The 22,067-nt window shown below is 43.3% G+C and overlaps 1 protein-coding gene across 1 annotated transcript; it reads left to right on the forward strand.

Annotated features, from left to right (window-relative positions):
• Positions 1 to 406: 406 nt before the first annotated feature.
• Positions 407 to 18,313, forward strand: mideasb (mitotic deacetylase associated SANT domain protein b; the record flags this gene model as incomplete). Its single annotated transcript, XM_079262766.1, has 12 exons — positions 407 to 1,891; positions 3,788 to 4,060; positions 6,188 to 6,527; positions 6,736 to 6,802; positions 8,338 to 8,480; positions 8,663 to 8,766; positions 10,837 to 10,912; positions 11,292 to 11,380; positions 11,907 to 12,050; positions 12,384 to 12,500; positions 13,551 to 13,750; positions 15,021 to 18,313. 12 exons carry the CDS (start codon positions 407 to 409, stop codon positions 15,259 to 15,261), a joined length of 3,279 nt encoding a protein of 1,092 aa, XP_079118892.1. The 3' UTR covers positions 15,262 to 18,313.
• Between the last annotated feature and the right edge of the window lie 3,754 nt (positions 18,314 to 22,067).

The raw sequence follows: 22,067 nt of genomic DNA on the forward strand, positions 1-22,067 counted from the left end.
CAGTGGAGGCCTATTGTTGAAAAAGCAAACAGCAGGTTTTTTTTACATGGGATGCTAATGAGACACCCCCCCCTGTGGGGACCCCTTTGGTCTCACAGCTCAAAGCTTGACCTCTGTTTCATTTTTCTCTATACAGGGTGTTGCCCATGAATGAGGAAAAACACGCAAGCTTCTTCAAATTGGTTCACCCCCCCCCCAGCTGGAGACCTCTGAGTAGGTCACAAAGAGCTTCAGAGGGAATAAGAGATTATCTTGGCTGATCTGAAGTTTACAACTTCATCCTACTGTGCTTGCCCTAAAAGGGTGTGCTTTACTGTATTTATTTTGTTTCTGGCTTTTAGTTTTTGGACTAATAAAGCCAGGAAACACCCATCGGAGCGCTTGGATTACCTGCTTCGGGTCATTCATGCCAGTCATGAGTGTACCAGCCCAGCAGAAACCCAGCGCCAAGAGAACAGGCAAGCGGATCACATTTTTCAGCGATCAAACTGTGGCTATGAAGGAGACTTCTCAGCACCCAGAAGGGACCTATTATGTCCCCAGTGGCACTGCCTCAGACCCTGGACAGAGTGAGGCTGCAAGCACAGTGACTTCCAACCCTGAGGGCCCTCACATGTACCTCAACTCTGTCATCTTCAGTCCAGATAAGGGCGACCAAAGCAGGGGTCACTATCAACAAACTGTGCCAATGAAGTGGGCTCACCAGGAGCCCAGTCAGCAGCAGCCGTCGCTGTCCCAGCAGCAGAGAGCCGCCACGTGGACCACCATGCCTAACTGGGGGCAAAACTTTGCAAATTACATCGGAGGACTTAACACAACAGATTCAAGGACTCAGAACGCATTTGTGAAATCTTTGCACGAGACATCTGGCTTGCATCAGCAGCCTTCTAACAGAGACAAACCTGCAGGGGAAGCGTACAGGGACGCAGCCAAGTCTCGAGGCTTGGATTGGGATCAGCAGCAGCAGCAGCAGCAGTCCCAGCCGTTTCCAGAGACTCTGAAACCCGGAGTGCTGAACACTCAGCAGCAGAGCGCATCCCACCCTGGAGGAAGCTCAGTCTTGCAGCCGTTCCAGTTGGCATTTGGTCAGCCTAAGCAGCACCTCCCAGCGTACTACCAGGCCTTTCAAGGGAACCGGACCACTTTACCCAACCCGCCGAACTACTCGACACCCAACGCTAAATCCCAACATCATTTACAGCAGCTGCAGAAGCAAGAACAAATCCAACGGCAGCAGCAGCAGCAACATCATGTCATTCAGCAGCAGATTCAGCAGCATCAACAGATGCAGCAGCAACAAATCATCCAGCATCAACAGCATGTGCAGCAGCAGCTACAGCAGCAGCAGCAGCAACAAAAGATACAACAGCAGCAGCAGCGGCAACACCTCCAGATTCAGCAGCAAATGCAACATCAGCAGTTGCAGCAACAAAAACCCAATGTGCTTGACTATTACCCGGGCGCACAAAATGCACACCCTCACCCGCAGCCTGTGGTGGTACACTCCCAGGAGTCCTCTGCTCCAGCTCCCCCAAAGATCCAGGAGCCGATCATCCAGGACATCACCCCAGAACCCCAGCAGCCGTCTGACCCGCTGCATCCCGAGGCCTTTTCGCAGCCTCAGACGCAGCTCCAATCCCAAACGCAGCTCCGCAGATCTCGGCGGCTGTCCAAGGAAGGTGGGGCGCCGTCTGATAACCCGTTTCTGCCCGTGCCCTCGGATCAGGCGGGGCCGGGCTCAGAGGGAACTGAAAACGGGGCTCGGGACGTCCAGGCAGCACCCACGGGGGTGATCCAAAGCACACGCAGGAAGCGCCGTGTGTCCCAGGAGGTCAACCTGGAGATGCTCGCTCAGGAGGCCTCTGAAAGGAAGTCTCCGACACTTGACAAGGTAAGCGGCGAGTTTTTATCCGGAAACCTTTTCCTTTTTCTCTCCGTTGTTCCCCTTTGTTGTGCACACTCGCCTGTTTCTTTGAGATGCGCAAAAACATTTATAGAAATGGACGGGATGATCGGAATCGTAGTGATCGCACTGCAGTTTGAAGCTACAATCATCTCAAAAGGTCCGAAACCGTCATTGCAAACAATTTCAATGAGATACAAAAAAAAAAAAAAAGAAGGGGAAAACAATTTTTTTGAGTGTTATCTAGGGCATAATTGCACTGGGACTTAAACTCCCAGAGCAGGAGAGCAAACTGGAGCGATTTGGCCTAATGCAACTGCCAGAAAAAGTGTGCCGTAGCTTTTGTTTTTGATTAACACGATGGTGGAAGAGATGCTGGGTGTAATCAGCACCCGGTGAAGTGTACAGCAACAAACTGAGCTGCTCTGGCTCTGCCTTGTAGGGGAAAAACATCGCGCCAAAACAACTTCTTACCATATGTGTGTCACCACAGAGTAAAGAAAGGTGTGTTTAAAGGTGGAGTATGTAAGATTTTCAATATTTAAAAAAAAACAAAAACAAAAAACTACAATCATAATTAGTTTTTTTTTTTTAACATGTAGGTTCCAGTCTGTCCATATTTGATGTGTTATTAAATTACAAGTTTAATTAATGACAAAGACCCTTCTTAAATGTTTACCTACCAGTAAAAAAAAAGTGCTTTTTGTCATTTGTCATTAATTAAACTTGTAATTTAATAACACATCAAATATGGACAGACTGGAACCTACATGTTAAAAAAAAAACTAATTATGATTGTAGTTTTTTTTTTTTTTTTTTTTTTAAATATTGAAAATCTTACATACTCCACCTTTAAACACACCTTTCTTTACTCTGTGGTGACACACATATGGTCATCATCTAATTATGATTGTAGTTATTTTATAAGTTAATTTATTTTGAAAATATTGAAACTCTTACGTACTCCACCTTTAAGCTGCTTCTTCTGCAACTTAAATGTGTTAAAAGTAACACGTTTAGCTGTAGGTTTGCAACTTAAACTCGCAGATAAAGCAGGAGATTTTATCTGTTTATGAGCCGAATGTCTGGATTGCGCAATGGCTGCCGTTGCCAAACAGCAGTGTGTTTGTTACGAGCCGAGCACGGCTGTGCCCTGAATTTGCCTCATGGGTAGCTTATCATACAAAACTGTGTTTGGTTACATGCCTGCACACCTCCCCACCACCTCAAACCCCCCCCTCACTTCACTTTATGAGAGAAAGAGAGAGAGAGAAACTCCAGCTTGGCCTGGCCTCCCCGCCCCCTCTGCCTCTGTACAGAGGGGAGGGGGTGCATGGCTGCTTTGCTTGCAGTGCTCAGCAGAATCTCTCTCCACCGCTCTGGTGTACAGACTGGAGTTTTCCAGCAGTAATAATAAGCACGGATCCAGCGTAGCCACGACGCTGCGTGCCTCTCTGTCAGTGGCGGTGTGGGAGACGGCTAAGCATCTGCCTTCCAGTGTCTTATGATGTGGTTCAGATGCTTGTTTGGTTCTTTTTTAGTTTAAGTCGCTGCTGTCCGGAGACGATGGCTGCTTTGAAGCACACGAGCGGCTGATACGTGCTCATTGTGGTTTCCAAAGGAAAAAAATGCGAAGAATGCAAAGGGGAACAGTTGCCTTGACGTCTGTGTCAACTGTCTGACTTAAGGGCTGCACCTAGAAGTATAAAATCAGAGCACAGCCATGCAAGTAGTTGTGAGGGAGCGGCATGTTGAGTTAAAAATGCTTTTTCATGCTTGGTGTGCTTAAAAATGCTGCTTCAGAGTGTGGTTGGCATTTTGATTTTTCTTCACAATACAGAAGACTTTACATCTTCTGATCTGCTGTTTTTTTATTATTATCAGGAGCCACACAGGCCCTGGAGTCCCGCTGAGCCAGATGGTATGAACGCTAAGCGGCCTCGAGACGACAGCCTTCTTCCACTTGTCATCCCCGTATCCGTTCCAGTCCGGAGGCAGGATCCCTCATCTCCTGACCGAGACCAAGCAGCCCTGGCATCGCACTGGTCTACCAGGCCTTCAAACCCCCAGGACCTGGGCCACACAGATCACAAACCCTCCGTAATCGTCACCCGCAGGCGCTCGCTCAGGAATTCCTTGTCCGAGAGCTCAGAGCAGGTAGGCACATATTCATTTATTTAAGTTTTTTTTTTCCCTCTCAAATTTAACTTCAAAACCAGAACATATTCTCTAAACTGATTCACAAAAAGGAATAAATGATCTTCTTGTCTTCATCAGAGTGTGTATCCATTCGGACCGAAATCGCATTCATGTTGCACTTTGGTCAAACGAGCCAAACCATTAGAATAATATATCCCTATTCCCACCAAAGGCACTAGTATTTAGCAAAAGACAGGACAAGACTGCGTAAAGAAGTAAACTGTTTTGTCTACTTGAAAGCCAAATGTGGGGACAAAACTATCACTGTTTTGGGTTTTTTATTTTGTCTAATGCAAGTATACTGCAGAAATATACTGCAACATTGGATGCAGTATAAACCATAGACATATATATGTAGACGCCTCTGGTTTTGCTGCAGAGTCAACGTAGTTTCCCCACATAACTGTTTTCTGTGGAACAACGCGTATATATTACACACAAACAAAACACTATTCTACATAATTGGTTGATAAATAATGTTAAAACAGTGAATGATCTACTAAATGCAAATGATGAATTTTACTCCTGTGAGGAGTTTATGGAAAAATGTATTAATGCTTAACAAAGACAGTTTTACATGGTAGCATAATTACCTCCGCCAAGGAGGTTATGTTTTTTACCGACTTTAGTTGTTTGTCTGTTTGTGTTCAAGATATCTTAAAAAGTTACGGACGGATTTTCATTAAATTTTCAGGACTTGTTGGAACCATGAAAAGGAAGAACTGGTGTAATTCTGGTGGTGATCCAGATCACCGATTGGATCCAGGAACTTTTTAATGGCCCTGGCTTAAGTTTACATTCTGCGAGTGTTTTTCTGGGTAACTTCTGAATTGCACAGTTTTGATACAATACTTTATTTTCAGACTCTGTACAACTGTATCTCTATATTGATAAATTAATAAATGTAAATAAAAGAGTCAACCATAGTCAAGAGAAAGCCAGCAACTCTTCCCATATTTTGTTCAGCACACGGTTGTAATAACCAGTGAAATATTGAAAGCAGATCGTGTGGAATTACATTTCAATAATGTAATGATAATGTTGAATAGTAGTTTATTTGAACAAATAAAAATAGATAGATAAATCCAAATGCATCAATAAAAAACATGTTCGTATCAAATTCATTTATACATTTATTTGTATTGTTGCTACCTTACGTTAAATAGCATTATAAAAAAATGTTAGCATAGAAGCGCGTCGTTTTACAGTAATCTGCATCATAACAATATCTCTGCCCTTTGTAACAAACCAAACTGTGAGAAAAATCAGGTAAAAATTGGTGAAGTTGTTGTGATTGGGCCTCCACCATACAAATAAATGCATTGGAGGCGCATGGGAGACCCATCCAAGATGGCGGCGCGATGAGACGTCAGCTGGTATAGGCGGCGTGATACAATGCGGCGTCTATGTATACATGATGTCTATGGTATGAACAACAGACGGCGCAGAGGACCCCTAACACGATCGCTATGTATTTACCCACAATGCAATGCTACCTCAAATGCAGGAAGTGATTTTTTTTTTGTAGTCTGCTTCCTGTATTTTCTCCACTTGAAGCGAACCGAGACCTGCGTTTGTAGGCGGACTGAGTCCTCTTTGATCCGAATAAGAATTCATTTGTCGCATTCACAGCTTTCCAAACGAAGTGGACTCTCCGAGCAAACGGACGAGGATTTAAATCAAAAAGGCTGATGTGAACGTGTCCTTAATTCCATCCAGGAATCCTTGAATTCACTTTACATTGCTCCACGGACACACTCTCCCTTCCCCCCACCGTGTTCCATGTATTTCCAACCCCCCATTTTAGTCCTACACACTTCTCTTCCCTTTCCCCTCTTGCATTTGGGGGGGATTTGGTGAACTGGTTGCCCTGTCCTAGATCAGGCAGATTAGCAGGGTTTAACACTATGTTACTGTACATTATGTACTATACAGCTGAGGGTTGGGGTGTTTCGTTCTGTCTTCTTCTTCAGATCTGTTTTTATCTTGTCTGGATTTACTCTGACTGACAGTTTGAAGGAAAAGCCGGCAGACATTGCACTTGTCGCATGGGTTATCTTAATTGAATTCTTCCATCCTTTGCAGAATGACGGCGCGGATGGGGAAAGAGATGACGACGGCAAAAAGTCCAAGCGGCGGCCCCGGCCCGAGCCCCTCTTCATCCCGCCACCTAAACCCGGTTCATTCATCGCCCCGCCCGTCTACTCCAGCATCACTTCCTACCAAAGCCACCTGCGCTCCCCCGTCCGCCTCGCCGACAACCCCATCACAATCCCCCCTTACACGCCTCCGCCCATCCTCAGCCCTGTTCGTGAAGGCTCGGGGCTCTACTTCTCCACGTTCCTCTCATCCGCTGCAGCGAGCGGTCCGGGTCTACCGCCGCCCGCAACGCCCAAGTCGGCCACACGCAGCCTGTTGCGTTCCAGTAAGTTTAATTAGCAGCAGGACGTTTTCAGCAACGTGAATCTGTGTGCATTTGTTAAACAAATAGAAACTTTTCCAGTCAGTGATCCAGTCTCAAGCCAGTTATGATAGAAATGGGTTGAATCACAGATTCAGGTTTATGTTTTCTACACGTTGGCTCTTCATTGGTTCCGTCACTGAGTGACATTTCTGTATGTTGTGATCCCCAGACAGCTGCGACATCACGCCGCCAGTTCTGTCTGCTATGAGTGAGGCCACTCCAGTCAGCATCGAGCCGTGAGTATTTCCCACACCGTCTTTCATTGTGGAAATGGTGGGTTTGGGGGGAAGGGGTGTGTGTGTGTGTGGGGGGGGGGGGGGGGGGCTGTGTGGCATTTTCAACGAAATGATATGGGTGTTCACAAGCATGCATTACCTAAGCAGGAATAATAGCCCTGCAATCACCTATTCAGAGTGCAGCTCTGCGTTCGGAGCGTAAACCTGCCGATTAAAGCGGCTGTTCGCTACGCCGCTGTTACCGCTGGAATCTTCAACCCCGTCATCCACAGCAAGCATTTAGTCCTTTTAGTCTCACCACGCAGGCTTGATGTCTCTCCAGCAGAACGCATCTCCTCATAACAAATCCCATCGAGGTGGATAAAAACCTGCATCGGAGAAAACTACTGACATTAAATGCAGCTGCTGCAGTCCTCATTGAACAGACCACATTTTAAATGCATCTTTTGAGGAATTGCTGCAGAAAAGGGTCACAAAAAGACAAAAAAAATGACGGGGAAAAGTACTTTTACTTTAAGTAAAAAAAAAAAAAAAAAAAAAGCATTAACTCCCATGTCTCAGCTACGTCCACTTGCAGTGGAAGGTAGAAAGAAAGGATGCTGACGTACCTACAGCAAAAAGCTTTGCATTGTTTTTGTTTTCTTTGCTTCCTTTAGTTTGGAGCTGAGACCACTTTGCCCTCTACTTTATTGACACCAGCTATCTGTTAACCAAGTTCGTGGCTTCTGATGACAGTGTATTTCCTGTCGTACTGGTTAGTTCTATGGAGCCCTCTTACTTGTGTGGTTATGGAGTCCAAAACCCCCAAAACAAGTGACTTCATAGAGATGCAGAATTTCATTTTGAAGGTCAATCAAGGTGATCACCAGTGCACTGAGGTAACTTAACCGAGGAAAAACTTGCTAAAACCCAAGTTATTTTAATAACGTAAACTGGGATTTGTTTGGCACGGACAGCGGACATTTTTAGCTGCTTTAACACAAAGATGAAGTTTCTGGAGGGTCATTGTGCAAGTTGTTGCTGATAGGAGCCCCACAGTAGTGAGTCAGCTGCAAGCTAGCAACTCTCTCCATAAATCATGCTTCTGGTTTTCTCTGGTAAGCTCCCAAAAATGATAACCTCCACGGCCAGAATATATACACACACACACACACACACACTTCGCTGGAAATCCCGAAGGCTCTCTGGAAGTCCAGGGGAAGGAAGGGGGTATTCCTAAATGATGCGGTAGCAGCTTCATTCCTGTAACTAAAACACAGAGACGCCTGCTTTCAGTCAACGTTGAGATTCATCCCACACAGGAGAAGCATCAGTTTTATCAAGTATTTCCAATGAAACTCTGTTCAGTCTCAAACTTTCTAGTATATTGAGGCTGTTACTGATTACCTGAAACAGTTTCTCTGGGTTTATTTAAAGAAGACTGAATGAAAAGCAGGATGAAAATATGATGTCAGACGTAACACAAGAGCTTTTTACAGAAAAATGAAATGATTAAAGTGTTTTCTTTCTTTTTTTTTTTTTTTTTTTGCCCCCAGACGGATAAATATTGGGTTGCGGTATCAAGCAGAGGTTCCAGAGCTGAGGCAGCGGACAGCCGTGGAGCTGGATCAGCATCGAGCCGAGCTGGTTTGGGCTCCGTTGACCGAACTTGAAGGAAAACCTGGTTCCCATGAAAAAGGTGAGACAAACACCAGTGAAATGAGTCTGAATTATTTCATCCCCTGAAAGCAGAAGCATCAACGTTTGCAGATGTAGTCTGTGGAAGAGTTTAATAGGTTTTTACAGAATCAGCTTTGTAATTTGAGTTTAAGTGATATGTTTAAGGACCACTGGTCTCTTATTGGTCATTTTGTCTTTCAGTGGAAGACCTCATGCACCTGGCCTGCTCCAGTGTTTTGTTTGGAGGAGGCACCAACCAGGAGTTAGCCCACCATTGTCTGTACGAGTGCAAAGGGGACATAATGGTGGGTGCAACAGAATAAAGCAAACTGACAGGACTTCCTTTGAATAATAGAAAAAAATAACCACAAAAGCCAAGTTTTCTTCTCACCATGCACACGGACGTGTTTCCTCCTAAAGAAATCCCCTCTCTCGGACCCTTTCCAGTCTTTATTCCGTGCATAAATAGCCACTGTTATTAGAAGCCATGATTGAAATCTCCAGATTTAAAAGGAAATCTTTGGATTATCTACACTTTTCTCTCATTTATGTTCTCCAGCCAAATGCAATGAAGGAGCTCTACTTATTGCTGTCAGAGGGGTTGCCATGTTTTCTGTTGTGCATGCGTGGAACGCATCAGTTTGTTTGTTTTATTTTTTTCCCTTCAGAGCCATCTCAGGGTAATTTACATTAAAGAGGAACCCAAAAAGAGCAGCATACGCCCACTGTTGTTTACGGGCGTCTGCACATCCTCATCTGATGTGCATGCTATCTGTTGTAGATCACAATCTAAGCCGTCAAGAACAATTGATAATGCGTGTTTATAGAATTCAAGACAAAGCAAATCTCACCATCAGCTGATCAAATGGTGTCTGCGCTTCAAAGTAAGATTTGTTTGTATGTTGTTGGTGTTGCTTGCCAAACACTACTGCTGTTCTTCATGCATTTGGAAGAACAAAAGGATTGTTCTTAGCTTTGTGTTCAAGTGCTGGACTGGAAAAAAGAGGAAGAGTCCGTTTCATTTCAGAATTATAAAAAGTTTTTAGTGTGGCTGCATGCAAATTGGAAATATAAGGGAATCTGCACGGGAAGTTGCTCTCCAGCGCTTTGCCCGAACCAGACATCTCCCAGTAACCCGGTTCCTCGTGTGCATGTAAATGAAGGCATTGAAGGTTTTCGCCTGAGCTCTTGCACGTTGCCGAACGGAAGTGACTGATCTGTAGATTTTCACTTTGCTCCGTCCTGAAACTTTTGTTGTGGTCTGAGATGGCTGTGAAGCTAAAACTGCTTGTTTAACCCGAGGAAGGTTCATCTGGAGCCTCGCGCGTGCTGTCGAAGCTATAACAACTCATTCATCCGTCATTAGAATTCATTCATCGGCATCTCCCGAGTTAAAAGTTGCAAATATTTGATGCAGCTTTCCAGCAAAAAAAAAAGCAGTACAAAAATCCTTAATGTTATAAACCTCACAGTTAATCTTATTATGGTCACCGTGACCTGACTGGATAGATAGGGGCTCCACCCATAATGCAGCTGTGATCCATCCTGTGCATAATACTCAACCAGACCAGTAATTACATCACAGATTGGTAAGATTGCAGAGCAGATCTGTCAGGCTAGAATCCTTGAAGTACAGTGAAGGACTCGCTTTCAGTGCTCAAATAAAACGGTCAGTATGATGCTAAATGTCACTGTGTTTGCTGTTAAAATAAGCAAAACAGAAGAACAATATGCTCTGCACTTGTTCTAATGAGACTGAATAGTGGATTGCTGTTAAATGGTGTGAGGCAGCATCTCAAGTGGTACTTTCACAGCCTGTCAGCAGAGGATATTCTCATACTAATCATCATTTATAAAATGTTTATGCAATAAACATAGTTTAAATATGGGAGGAGTTTAGGCTCCAGAAGAATTTAATCTGGAAAAATTCCTACTAGTGTCCAACTACACTACCGATATAACAGCAGGAGTTTACTCCCAGCCTGATGCAGAGCTTTCCCAGTGCTTTATTATGCTACAAGTGGAGATTTCAGGCCCTAGCAACCAAGACTGTTCCAACGTTGTCTAGGAAACTACGAGGGGGCCGGGTGGGGGCTGTGAAAGCGCCCACTCTCTGCAGCGGCCCGGCTCAAACTGCCATTCTGCAGCATTCATGCACAGTCAGATGGTTTCTCTCAAAGAGTTGATTCTTAGTTTGAAACCAGCAGAAAGTGTGTTAAGCATGAGATGATGCACTGTGGTATTAGCAGAGGAGTGAGAGCGGTGGTTATCTCACTCACTGGTCTGTTAGGAGCTGATTCATTGTTTGCGTTTGGTGTGTTTTACAGGTGTAGAAAGCATAATATTTAAAGCTGATGTGCTTCACCCCCTCCTAGGCTGCTTTGTCCCTGCTGATGCTGAAGAATCCAATCTTCCCCAGGTGTCACCATCTGTCCAGCTACCACTACTCAGGTAAGTCCTGTCTTGACTCTCTAAGCCTGGAAGCTGTGCTTCAAAGCAGAGGCAGCTGCATGGGCGAGTGTGTGGTGCTGCTGTCCTGGATGACTGTGGAGGATTGTCGGGGTCAATGTGAAGAGGGCTTGAGGGAGTTGGCGGCGGCAGCGAGGGGGGGGTATTTCAGCAGCGTGTGCAGCAGCATGTGGTTAATCCCAAGCAGAAGACAGTACAGCCATTGTTTATCTGGTGATTTGGCAAGAGCTTTTTAAGGATGAGTGGGTAGGATTGAAGTTGTGCCTCCACACGCCCAGAATTTTTATGTGGAAGCAGCGACGTGATCGCCACACAACAGCGTCTCTGTGTTTAAAACGTTTATACCTCCTCCCTCGAACAGGGTCAGACAGCTGGACAGCAGCCGAGAGACGGCAGTTCAACAAAGGCATCACCGCCTACAAAAAGGATTTCTTCATGGTGCAGAAACAGGTACGAGCCCCGGGAAGGAAAGTGCCGAGTCGTGGTAAGACCAGGCCAGATACTTGCGGCGGAATCGACACACATTCTGCACTGAACAGAAATGTGTGATGTTGTCGTTTTCCTCCCGTTGAGTGGGTGGAGGAAAGGGAAATACAGTCACAGCGGAACAGTGTTTCCGTTTCTGAACTGAATAGTTGCGCTGTCATTGTCTATTATTGCTTTTCCACAACAGCGCCAAGAAGATTTGATGTGGGGGTCAAAGAACGTCTATGTTAGACCCTCCCAGTGTTTCAGTAAAGTTTTCTAGACGTGTTTTATGAGTCTGCTTTGTGTGGTTTCCACACACAGCCTTTGCTCTTGATTGATATAACTGTCAAGGGGAAAAACAAAATGAGAGATTAATTAGCAGCAAAAGTCAACTTTCAATAAACAGTAAAGCTTTTCCAGTCTGTATTTAGTTTTAAAATGAAACAAAAAGGACTTGTTTTGTTCTGAAACTGCAGAAATGTGAACGTGCGCGTGGTTTGATTGGCAGGTAACGACAAAGACGGTGGCGCAGTGTGTAGAGTTTTACTACACGTACAAGAAACATGTAAAGATTGGCCGGAATGGGACGCTACTTTTTGGCGAGTCGGAACCTTTGGAGAGCAGGACCGCTGAGGAGGAGCCCGACCACAAGGTCAGTCACGTGCCAGCTTCAAATCGACATTTCATTTTGCAGCAGGGGCATTTAAAAAAAAAAGAAGAAGCTAAATATAGCTACTAGCGTTGTCACAAGAGCAGTTGTCCCAACTTAATCGGATTAATCGTACATTCATAACCATCTAAGGTGTAAAAACCTGCTTTTATCTTGTTAAGTCACCCTCTATTTTCTTGCTGATGTAAACGTGGAATATTTCAAAGGAGGAAAAACTGTGGAAGATATTTTCTGAAAGGCTGCATGCAACAAGCAGAGAGTTGCTTCCCTCCACGGACGTGCATCTTTTATTAATTGTCTTCATGTGTCCAGCAGGGCTCTCACAGGCTGGAGCCACAGCAGGAGGACAGCAGGAAGTGGGAAGGTTCAGCTGACAGGAAACAGGATGTCTGTCCAACCAGGGTGACACACACGCTGCAGACCGCTGAGAATGTGAGTGTGAAAGGAACTCTGCGTGATGCGGTGGTGATGTGACTAAATGCAGAAATTTGTTCAATGTGAAGATGATACCGATCATTTGTATTTGGTTCAGCCTGAAAAGATTTTTTTAAAGTCCAGTTTGTTCCACTTTAAGCCACTTTAAGACATCATAAGCAAAAAAAAAAACATAAGGAAATGATGCCTTCACTGGTCTGCACTGCTGCTGAGACTTTGGCTGTTTTTAAATCCTCTCCTTTGGTGCAGGCAGACTAATAACAAGCCAGCTGAGATATCATTTTATTTATGTTTTTTTTAGCAGTTGCAAGGTTTTCCTTTTAACACCTCATAGTTTTAGAGCTGAGCCTCCAGTACTGGGGATGCAAAGTTCAGACAAATTTGCAATTAGAAGCAGATCAGTTCTCCATAAGAAATAGAGATTTTTGTTAAAAAAAAAAAAAAATCATTTATACACTGGTTGTTTTGTTCACGTTTTCCTAAAAATCCCCCTAAATGAAATCAGTACTGTACAGATTGTGTTCTTCACGCAGCACTGTCAGCTCCAGGAGCGCACCTGCTTTCTCTGATAATGAAATATTAGTTGTATGTAGATTTCCATAAATAAATAAAAACAAAGAACATTGTAAATAGTATATGTATGCCTCCAAAAGAGATTGCATCATTTGAGAACATACTTACTGCAACACTTTTTTTCACATGTTTTTAGTTCAGAAAGTTGATTTGGCTTCATCTCGCATTTGTCATTTTGAACTTTGCCAGTCTAAGTGTATGAGGGTTGGATTTGCTGCCCCCTACTGGGCTTTTAGAGAAGGTATTTCTTACTTCTGTCTTTCACTAATGGCTGATAATAACAAAATAAATAAAAGAGCAGGTTTCTCAAACATGTGTTTCCACATGTATGTCCACATGCACACGTCTGCATGCCGTTGCAACACCATCCTCCATAAAAGCTGCTTGTAAAGCGATCTCAGGCTCATTATTGTCTCCGTTTGCATCCGACAACGTTGTTAACGACACCTCTGTCTTTTTACTGGCCGTGTGCAGCCTGGGACGGTTCTGATCATGAAGGGCCAGGAGAACGTGGTGAGGGAAGAGCCGCTAACCAGGGGGATCCACCCCCCTCATCCGCCTCCACCCGGCTCCAAACCTCGCTATGACGGCAACGCACGCAAAACCAGCCCCACGACGAGCAACAAAGGCTCCGCCGGGCAGGAAGGAGAGTTTCCCTGCAAGAAATGCGGCAGGTCAGTGATCATAAAAACCCCTGCTGCTGTGTCGCAACACTAGTAGTGCTGTTTACTTATGTAAAGCTGACAGTTGGCTTCACTGGAGTTATGTAAGTGGCTCCAAATGCAAAATGCCTGCAGGAAACTATTTCCCTACTTGGAATATGTATTAGTAAATAGAAGCAAGTGTTTCATAGTGTCTGAAAGAATTAAATGTCCTGTCAGACTTGGTTGAATAACAGCTCGTCCTCTGGCAACACCGGCCCTGTTATTGCCAACTGTGTCCTAGCAACTGAAGCACAGAGTAGATAAGGCACCTCGCACCTCTTGTCAATGCAGCTCTGCCCAGCGACTTCACAAGAGTGCGCTCTTTTAGTGTTAAACTGGCTCAGTGTGTTGTCGTTAGAAATGATCCAACAGTACACAGAGAGAGAAAAAAAGGTGCTCCTGGATCTGATATTTGTTGAACTGATTGAAAGAAACAATCTTTCAAAAGGATTAAGAGGAGTTTTTGCATCCTGACGTTTTTGTAGTAAATATTTAAGCTGAAAAGTGAAAAGATCTTCTCATTATTAAACTTACATCAGTTTGATCAGGCTGGACTTTTCCCACAGTCTTTATGAGGAGATGACGTGAATTCAGTGTGTATTACTAAGCTGTAAATGAGTTTAAGCATATTTTAAGTCCTGATTACCAATTCCCTCAACAAATATATGAAGAATAACTTTGCAGAGCAGGTAAATGATCAGTGCCTTTGTGTCCACCACTCTTATAAAATGCTATTAGCTAATGGTGTGACGATATGCTTTTTTTCCCGATTCGATTCCAATTTCTTGGGTGCCGATTCGATTTAAATTGCAATTCTCACAATTCTTCAGTATTGCTGATTTTTGTAGATTAAAAACAAAAAAATGTATGAAACTTTTTTTTTTTTGCTTGTCATTTTTCTTCATTACAATGAGGAAGAAAAAAACAGTAGCCAGAGCATCATTCTGCTGCTGTAATGCCCAAGAAGACAAGTAAAAAGATCAATAGAAAAATAAAAATGACAAAAATTTTATTGTGCATTCAGTTTATTTACTTGAGAAAAAATAGATTTTTTTTAAACAAAAACATTTATTTTAAAATTGTGAAGAAAAAACCCCCCCAGATTTCTGATTTTTCGTTTCGATTTTGGCACCCCTACTATTAGCTGTTCGGATTGGATTCTGCTGACTTTGAGTCCTCTTTGTGTTATGGCCTCTTCATCTGAACACCTCTTTAACCTCGTCTCTCCTCAATCCGGCAGGATTTTTTACAAGGTGAAGAGCCGCAGTGCCCACATGAAGAGCCACGCCGAGCAGGAGAAGAAGGCTGCAGCGCTGCGGCAGAAGGAGGCCGAGGAGCGGGCAGCGGCAAACGCAGCAGCCGAGGCCGCCGCCGCCATCTTGGCCGCGCGGCAGCAGAACGGGACGCGTCAGGTGGGCGGAGACAGCGCCAACGACGACTCGACAGACAGAGAGGATGAGGATGATGAAGACTGGCAGTAAATACTGTAGATACTGACTGCACGAGGAACGGCGGATTATCGTCCCGGATGGTCAAAGATGATTTGTTTTGTTATTTTTTTTAAACGAAAAAAAGAAGAAACCCTCCAGTGAAGTTTGTATTTTGTAGAACAAAAAGATTATCCGTTGTTTGGCACATTCAGGGACAGATGATCTCCAACGTTCTGGTCGGACCGTGTGAGAAACGTGCTTTCCACAACTTTCCCCTTTACTCCGCTTGAAAAGCTTTTCAAGAGAAGCCTCTCTTGCTCACAGGGCTCGGTGAAAGCAAAGCCATGGCGCTCGTCTCAGCGCTGTCCTGTCCTGTCCTCCTCCCAAGCCGCGGCCTTCCTTTGCACTTTGAGTCTCGCCCTGCTTTGTTCCGTCAGGATTGTTGGATGCACTTTTTTCTTTTTCCTCTTTGACGACGAGCCACGGTACATACCTGCTTTATCTGCTTCCCGACTCATCGGACGACTTTTTCACGACATGGACGGTGAAGTCTGACAGCTGGGGCGGTCCACTCTGTTTTGTTTTTTTTTCTGCTCTGTGACAGACTGACGATGTTGCTCCTCTCCGCTCACGGCTGCCAAAAGATTTTTCACTTGCATGAAATGGGTTGTTTCTCTTTGGGCTTTAGTTCTGTGAATTTGCTAATCGTTTTTTTTTTTTTCTTTTTTAGCCCGTTTGTTCTTCACTGTTGATGCCTTGGATGTTACAATGGTTTTTATCTGGAAATGACAATCAGTTTTACACTGTTCGCTTTTTCCCCCCTTTAATACACATAATACAGGCAAACATGACTTTTTCTGATCTGTGTAGCTATATGTGGTTATTGTTGTTTTTTTGTGAATATTCCTGTTTATTTTTATTATCATTATTATTATTATTATTATTATTACAGCAACCTGGTTTTGACTGCAACTTTATTGAGTGCTTCCCCCCCCCCCCCCCTTTTTTTTTTTTTTTTTTTTTTTAAACAAAACATAAATAATGCTACTTGCTGCCTGTTGATAACTGTGAGATCTTTTTTATTTTTTATTTTATATTTTTAAATTGCCGCTGGGGGAAGAAAGAAATTAAGAAGAGGCAGAAACATATGTGCAATAGAACAAGTTACACCCCCCCATGCCCCTGTTACCTGTGTGCCCCCCTCCCTTCCTGTTTTTTCCTTCGCCATGCTTACAACCAGCTGCTCTGGATGCCTCTCTGTCAAACCCCAGTAGCTGATCGGAGTTTCTGACTCAGACTGTTGAAATCGCAGGTCTCTGCAGATACACACAGCAGACTGCCAAATCCAACTTCAAACACATTTCAGTGTTGATGGCATGTTAAGGCCAAAATGTTCTGGCTATTATTTTTTTCTTTGTGCACATGGCAGCTTGATCAGTACGGAGCGCAGGCTGACACCGATTACAAAAACCAAACTCCAGATTTGGTAGATTATAAAAGACTTTTGGATTCTAGGACCAAAACATTTGTAAAACGTCCTTTTAAATTGTTCCCAGTAAATAATTTATTTATAAACTATAAGCCCTGAAAAAGGCAAAAACTTTTATGAACTTAAACTGCAATTTAAATGTCGAAGATTTAGTAGTTTTAAATGCAGAAATGAGACTTTTTCCTGATTTTAGAACCTGGTACTTGCTTTCTATCTCAGTTTTTGGTTATTGTATTTTCCACAGGCTGTTTGCAACTTTTCAAAGAATTTTTAGAAAAACTTTCAGATCAGATTCTGGAGCTTTTTTCACCTGAAGGTTCACAATACTTAAATGCCCTCTCACACACACACCTTGTTATTTTCCTCTAGTCTCAAATGCTGAATTCATTGTGTCCTCTCACTGTTCAGCTGTGACTTATTTCTGCACCTTTCAGACTGTTACAGAAGGTAAATAAACTGCTTGCAAAAAGACATTACATGGGAGAAACTCTTATAGTGCCACGGCTGGATTTATATTATTGCACTAAAATCCCTGTATGCTGATTTTTGGCATCTTTAAAATAAATTTCGTCTGAAAATTTAGATTGCTGCTGGCATGAAAATGTGTCTGCCGTCACGGCAACGCATGCTCCACTTACGCCTTGACCATGAGGGTCTGGAGCTACAAAAGGGCAGCGTGACATAGCTTCCATGTGCCAAAATATAGCTCACTGAAGCAGCTGACATGATCTTTGAGTTTTCCCCATCGGATGTTGCGGTTAAAGGCCAGCATGGCGTCGACGTCGTCATAGCGATCAGTGTGTATCTGCAGTTCCTGTTTACCATATCGCTGATAACGAGGAGCTGAGTTAAGACCATGCAAACCGTGTTTTCTGATTTGTCTATCATCGCATATCTCTGCGTTAAGCCCTTCAGCCTGGAGCCAGTTTCCGTTGCCATAGCAACAGATGGGTTAAAGGGTTATTTTCCTTTTTAAAGGACAAACCGCAGTGGGGAGCTGGGGGAAGCGGGGAGAAAGGGCTCCAGTTACTTCACAAGCTAAGCCTGGGTCAATGCAAAGACTGTTCTGTGTGAGTGTGCGTGCTTGTGTGTGTGTGTGTGTGTGTGTGTGTGTGCGTGTGTGAAGCATCCTTTGTGTGAGGTGTGTACGAGCGCTGTGAGGTCAGTGTTGAGCTGTATGCCAGTCGGTGGAGGGAAAAAAAAACGTTTTACAGACTGTTCACATGTTTATGTTAATTTATATTTACTTTTTATTCGGGCTTGTCTTGAGGTTCTTGTGGGGGGGGGGCGTTGTCACAAAAAAAAAAGTTTCAAAGCTGAATTATGGATGAAAATGAGGCCACAAACACTTAGCTGTAAACCTTTCTCATTTCATCCAGTTGGTTAAGGGAATATTAAGGGGACAAAAGGGTTATTTAGTTAAAGATTAGAATTATATATGAATGGAATTCTATGTTTGCATACTTTCTATGCTATTTTCATATAGGGTTCACACTAATGAAAAGGAAAGGAATCTCAAGTGCTTTTTACTACAGTGTAACTTATTTGTTTTGATTTGATTTTTACCACCTGTGTTTTTAGTAATGGTTTATGAAACACTGTATATTAAAGGTTTAAAACATTCAGCATGTTTTTTTGTTTCTTTCTTCTTATTCATCTCCTGCTGTGACCAGTCATTAAAGCTGGCTGTTTAAACTCCAGTATTAGTAATTGGAAGGCTGTTTCTGGTGCTATTTCACTATGAAGCACAAGGGGGCAGCATTGTTGCAGCAGTTCTTTACAGGCATGACTAAAGAGCTCAAAAAGGAGGGAGTTGTTGGAGCTGCAGTCATGAACCGTGCAGCTACTTATTCAATTATTTAATCGGAGCATCTGCAGTATTCCTGTAAGGTTTGTATGGGTTTTGTTGATGCACTTTGATTAAAGATTTAATTTTGAGTCCAAGGTTCTTTTTGGTATATTCCACTGTCTTATGGATGTTCTGAAACAATCTCAATGATCTGATCATCTACCTTACATCCCCTAATCACTTATTTGGGATTTTTCTTGCAGGAATAAAACTGCTGCAGCTCATCAATATCAGTAAAAGACTGGAAGACGGAGGGACGATGGGAGACTGGGACAGTAATGTGTTTTCATTTCAATGTGCAGCACAGTGTGGCATCCCCTCTCTGTGGGTGGAACCTAGATGTGTGTTACTGCAACATATGTGAAGCTCTGGCAACACAGATGGCCCACTTCCCAAATTCAGAATTTCCCATGTTTCACTACTAGAATAAAACCTGTAACTTCAGGTAATATGATGAATTTAACATGATTAATTCCTTTGCGTATTTTTAAAAAGTTTTATTTAAAGATAAGAGGAAAGGGCAATAACTGAGCATTTTTCTCTACATACATCTTCAAGACTTGATGTTCTTTGTTGCTGCTCTTTTTTTGTTGAGACCTGCCACCATGTTTTGTTTTCCCTTTCACATGTGCAACATCTAAAAGCTGGGGCTTCTTTGTCGGCCATGTCTACGTAGGACGGTTCGGAGAAAACTGGTGCAGCATGAAGTGCAAGTGCAGAGAAAATGTTCAGGAGGAACTGCTTACTTACTCCCACTACCACCATGGCGAGCAGCATGGCAATCTGGGAAAGGCAAACAAGAACAGCATGCAGCTCAGATGTGTCCTCGCGTTCACTTTTTGCCTGATCCAAACCGTGGGAGGAGGAGGAGGAGGAGGAGGACGACGAGGAGGGAAGGGAGGAGAGGCATCCTGGCACAAGAATGTTATCTAACTATCTTACAGCTGCAGATAGTTAAAGATGAGAATGAAGCTTTTGGAAGGTTTTTGATGGGGAAACGCAGTTTCGAAAGCTGCATTTAAATCCATTCATCTCAGTGTAGTTTGCAAAAATGCATTAATCTTTTACATTTGAAAGTTGCTCCAGCTTAATGATAACTTGTATCTGGACTGGTATTGCAGAGCATCCATCACACGGACGCAGAGGGAGCACAGTTATTTATAACAGTCTTCATAGAGTTCAAATCCTACCGAGACTCAAGACGTGTGGAGAGAAACCTGACAAGCATGGCCAGGTGCTTTCCCCAAGAGTGCGTGAACAAGAGGAAATTACTGTAGGGATGTATATATATTGTCATTATTACAGAAGCCTGATATTTTACTGTTTGCTGAACCCAACAGCAGGTGTAATGAGGATACTACTGATATATACATCCTGCCAAATCCTGTATGGATCAGTGAGAGGAGAACTATGAGATCCCTGGGAAAAGTAGAGCCAAACTTTGATGAATGTTTTCAGTCTGTGGCTAAAAGTTCAACAATCTAACAATTATTTGGGTTTATGTTGAGTTTGATAGTTTCATACGGTGAGTTATTATCTCGTGGTGACTCTTTTTTTCGACTTTTCAGTGCAGAAAAAGGAAAATATGTCTTGGGAAAAGGAACCCGCTCTGAATTAAAATAGGGCAAGCCCTTTCAGAAAGCTGTAATAGTCAGATGTTTATCACTTTATAGCACAGGTGTCAAACTCCAGTCGTCGAGGGCCGGTATCCTGCAGGTTTATGTTGTCTCCATGCTCCAACACACCTGACTGAAATTGATAAATAGGTTGACAAGGAGCTGCTAGATCCATTTGATTTGGATCAGCTGTGCTGGTGGAGGAAAATAACATAAACCTAAAGAATATCAGCCCTCAAGGACTGGAGTTTGGCACCCCTGCTTTATAGCATCCTGTCTGGTGTGAAAACCAGTACAGCACTTTGACTCTATAATGACAAAGTTATGCTGTTATGTAACATACAAAAAATGGTTTTGGATCAGCATGCTGAACTATGCAAGGCCTTCTAGGATGAAGATGTTGTCTGGATTGCAGCATGTGTCTCCATGTCCTGATTATACTCCTCAGTGTTCATTCATAAACACATAATGCTGATGATCTCTGTTAACAAGCTGGACGGCTCCTCTCCTCTTTGTACTTACATTTATCTGTTTGACCACATCGGCCTCGAGACACTGAGACCATCTCTGGATCTTTACCATTAAATCCAACAGAAAAGTGTGTCCAAACTTGTGACTGGTAGTGTATCTTCTTGGTTAAGATCTTATTTATATTTTTGGATGCAACAACAAGCTGCGTTCAAAGACACAAACTAAACCGGGATAGTTCTAGTTTGGTTTCTGGTCATGTTCCTTGTGTGCAGACGTTTTCTCAGATATAACTACAGATGTCTTTTTTTATCCTAAATTTTTTATTGCTTCACACAGCTTTTATAGTCATGATGCTTGCATTGATGTTTGTGAAATGTATTTGTTGACATGGGAGTAAAGACCATGCATGTTTTTTAAAGCATAGTCAGTTTTCTCAAAAGATGTAACTGGTAAAACTTACATGCAAAATAAATGGTGAACCTATGAAACACCACACCTTCTAAACATTAAATTAACCTCGCCATGCCTACGATATACAATACAACTGTGCAGCCTTTACAAAGCCTCTCTTGGTGGCTTAAGTCTTCTTGGTTTTTTGATTGATTTAAATAATAAACTATATTGTCAGTCAGAGACAACATAATTACCCAAATGAAGAGAAATTTATGTTCAAAGTGCATAAAACGGACTAAACTGCTGTTTGTGTCAAATGTTTAATTGCAGTCTAATTGGGAGGCCCCTTGTTTCTGTGGCTGCTTTGCAGAAAAACAGGCTTGCTTGCCAGACTCTTGCCCTTTGGGGTAAACAGGGGAGCAAACAAAAATGAAGCACCATTTTTCTCTCTTTCTGTTTTCAAAGAGTAGGCCAAAGCTCAGAGGCCTGGCAGCCTTATTATCAGCCCACTGCAGAGGCCTCCTCCTGGGCCTGAAGTAGCTGATGCACTCCCTCCTCTCTGCATGCATTTACAGGGAGCTGGCAGATCCCCATCGTTTCTGCACACACATCTTGGATCCTTATTAACAGTTACAATGCCAGAGGGGCTATTTATACACATCTGGGAAGACAGAGCGCTGCAGTGGAAACAGATACATGCAGCAGCACTAATCAACTCCAGTCCAATACTGGTAAATGAGATGGGAAGGCAAGTAGAAAGGAATTAAGGGAGTAATGCAAAATGGGATGAAGAAAGGGAGACCGAAACAGGAAAGCATAGAGGAGATTAAGAAAAGGGGGAAATGAGGGAAGAGATTTGGGGATGAAAGAAGCAGAGACTGTAAACAACATATGAGAAACAGTTGTGAATATTCAGTTTCAGAAATGAGGAGCAGATTCTCTCCTCCTAATGACGTCTGACTCCATCATAAAGGCTCAAGCTGCTAGACGGACAAGCCACCAGACTCCAGCAGGCTGTTGGGAGATGCTTCGCACTCCC

Source organism: Telmatherina bonti, assembly GCF_933228915.1.
Source record: "Telmatherina bonti genome assembly, chromosome: 22".
In the NCBI taxonomy this organism is placed as follows: Eukaryota; Metazoa; Chordata; class Actinopteri; order Atheriniformes; family Telmatherinidae; genus Telmatherina; species Telmatherina bonti.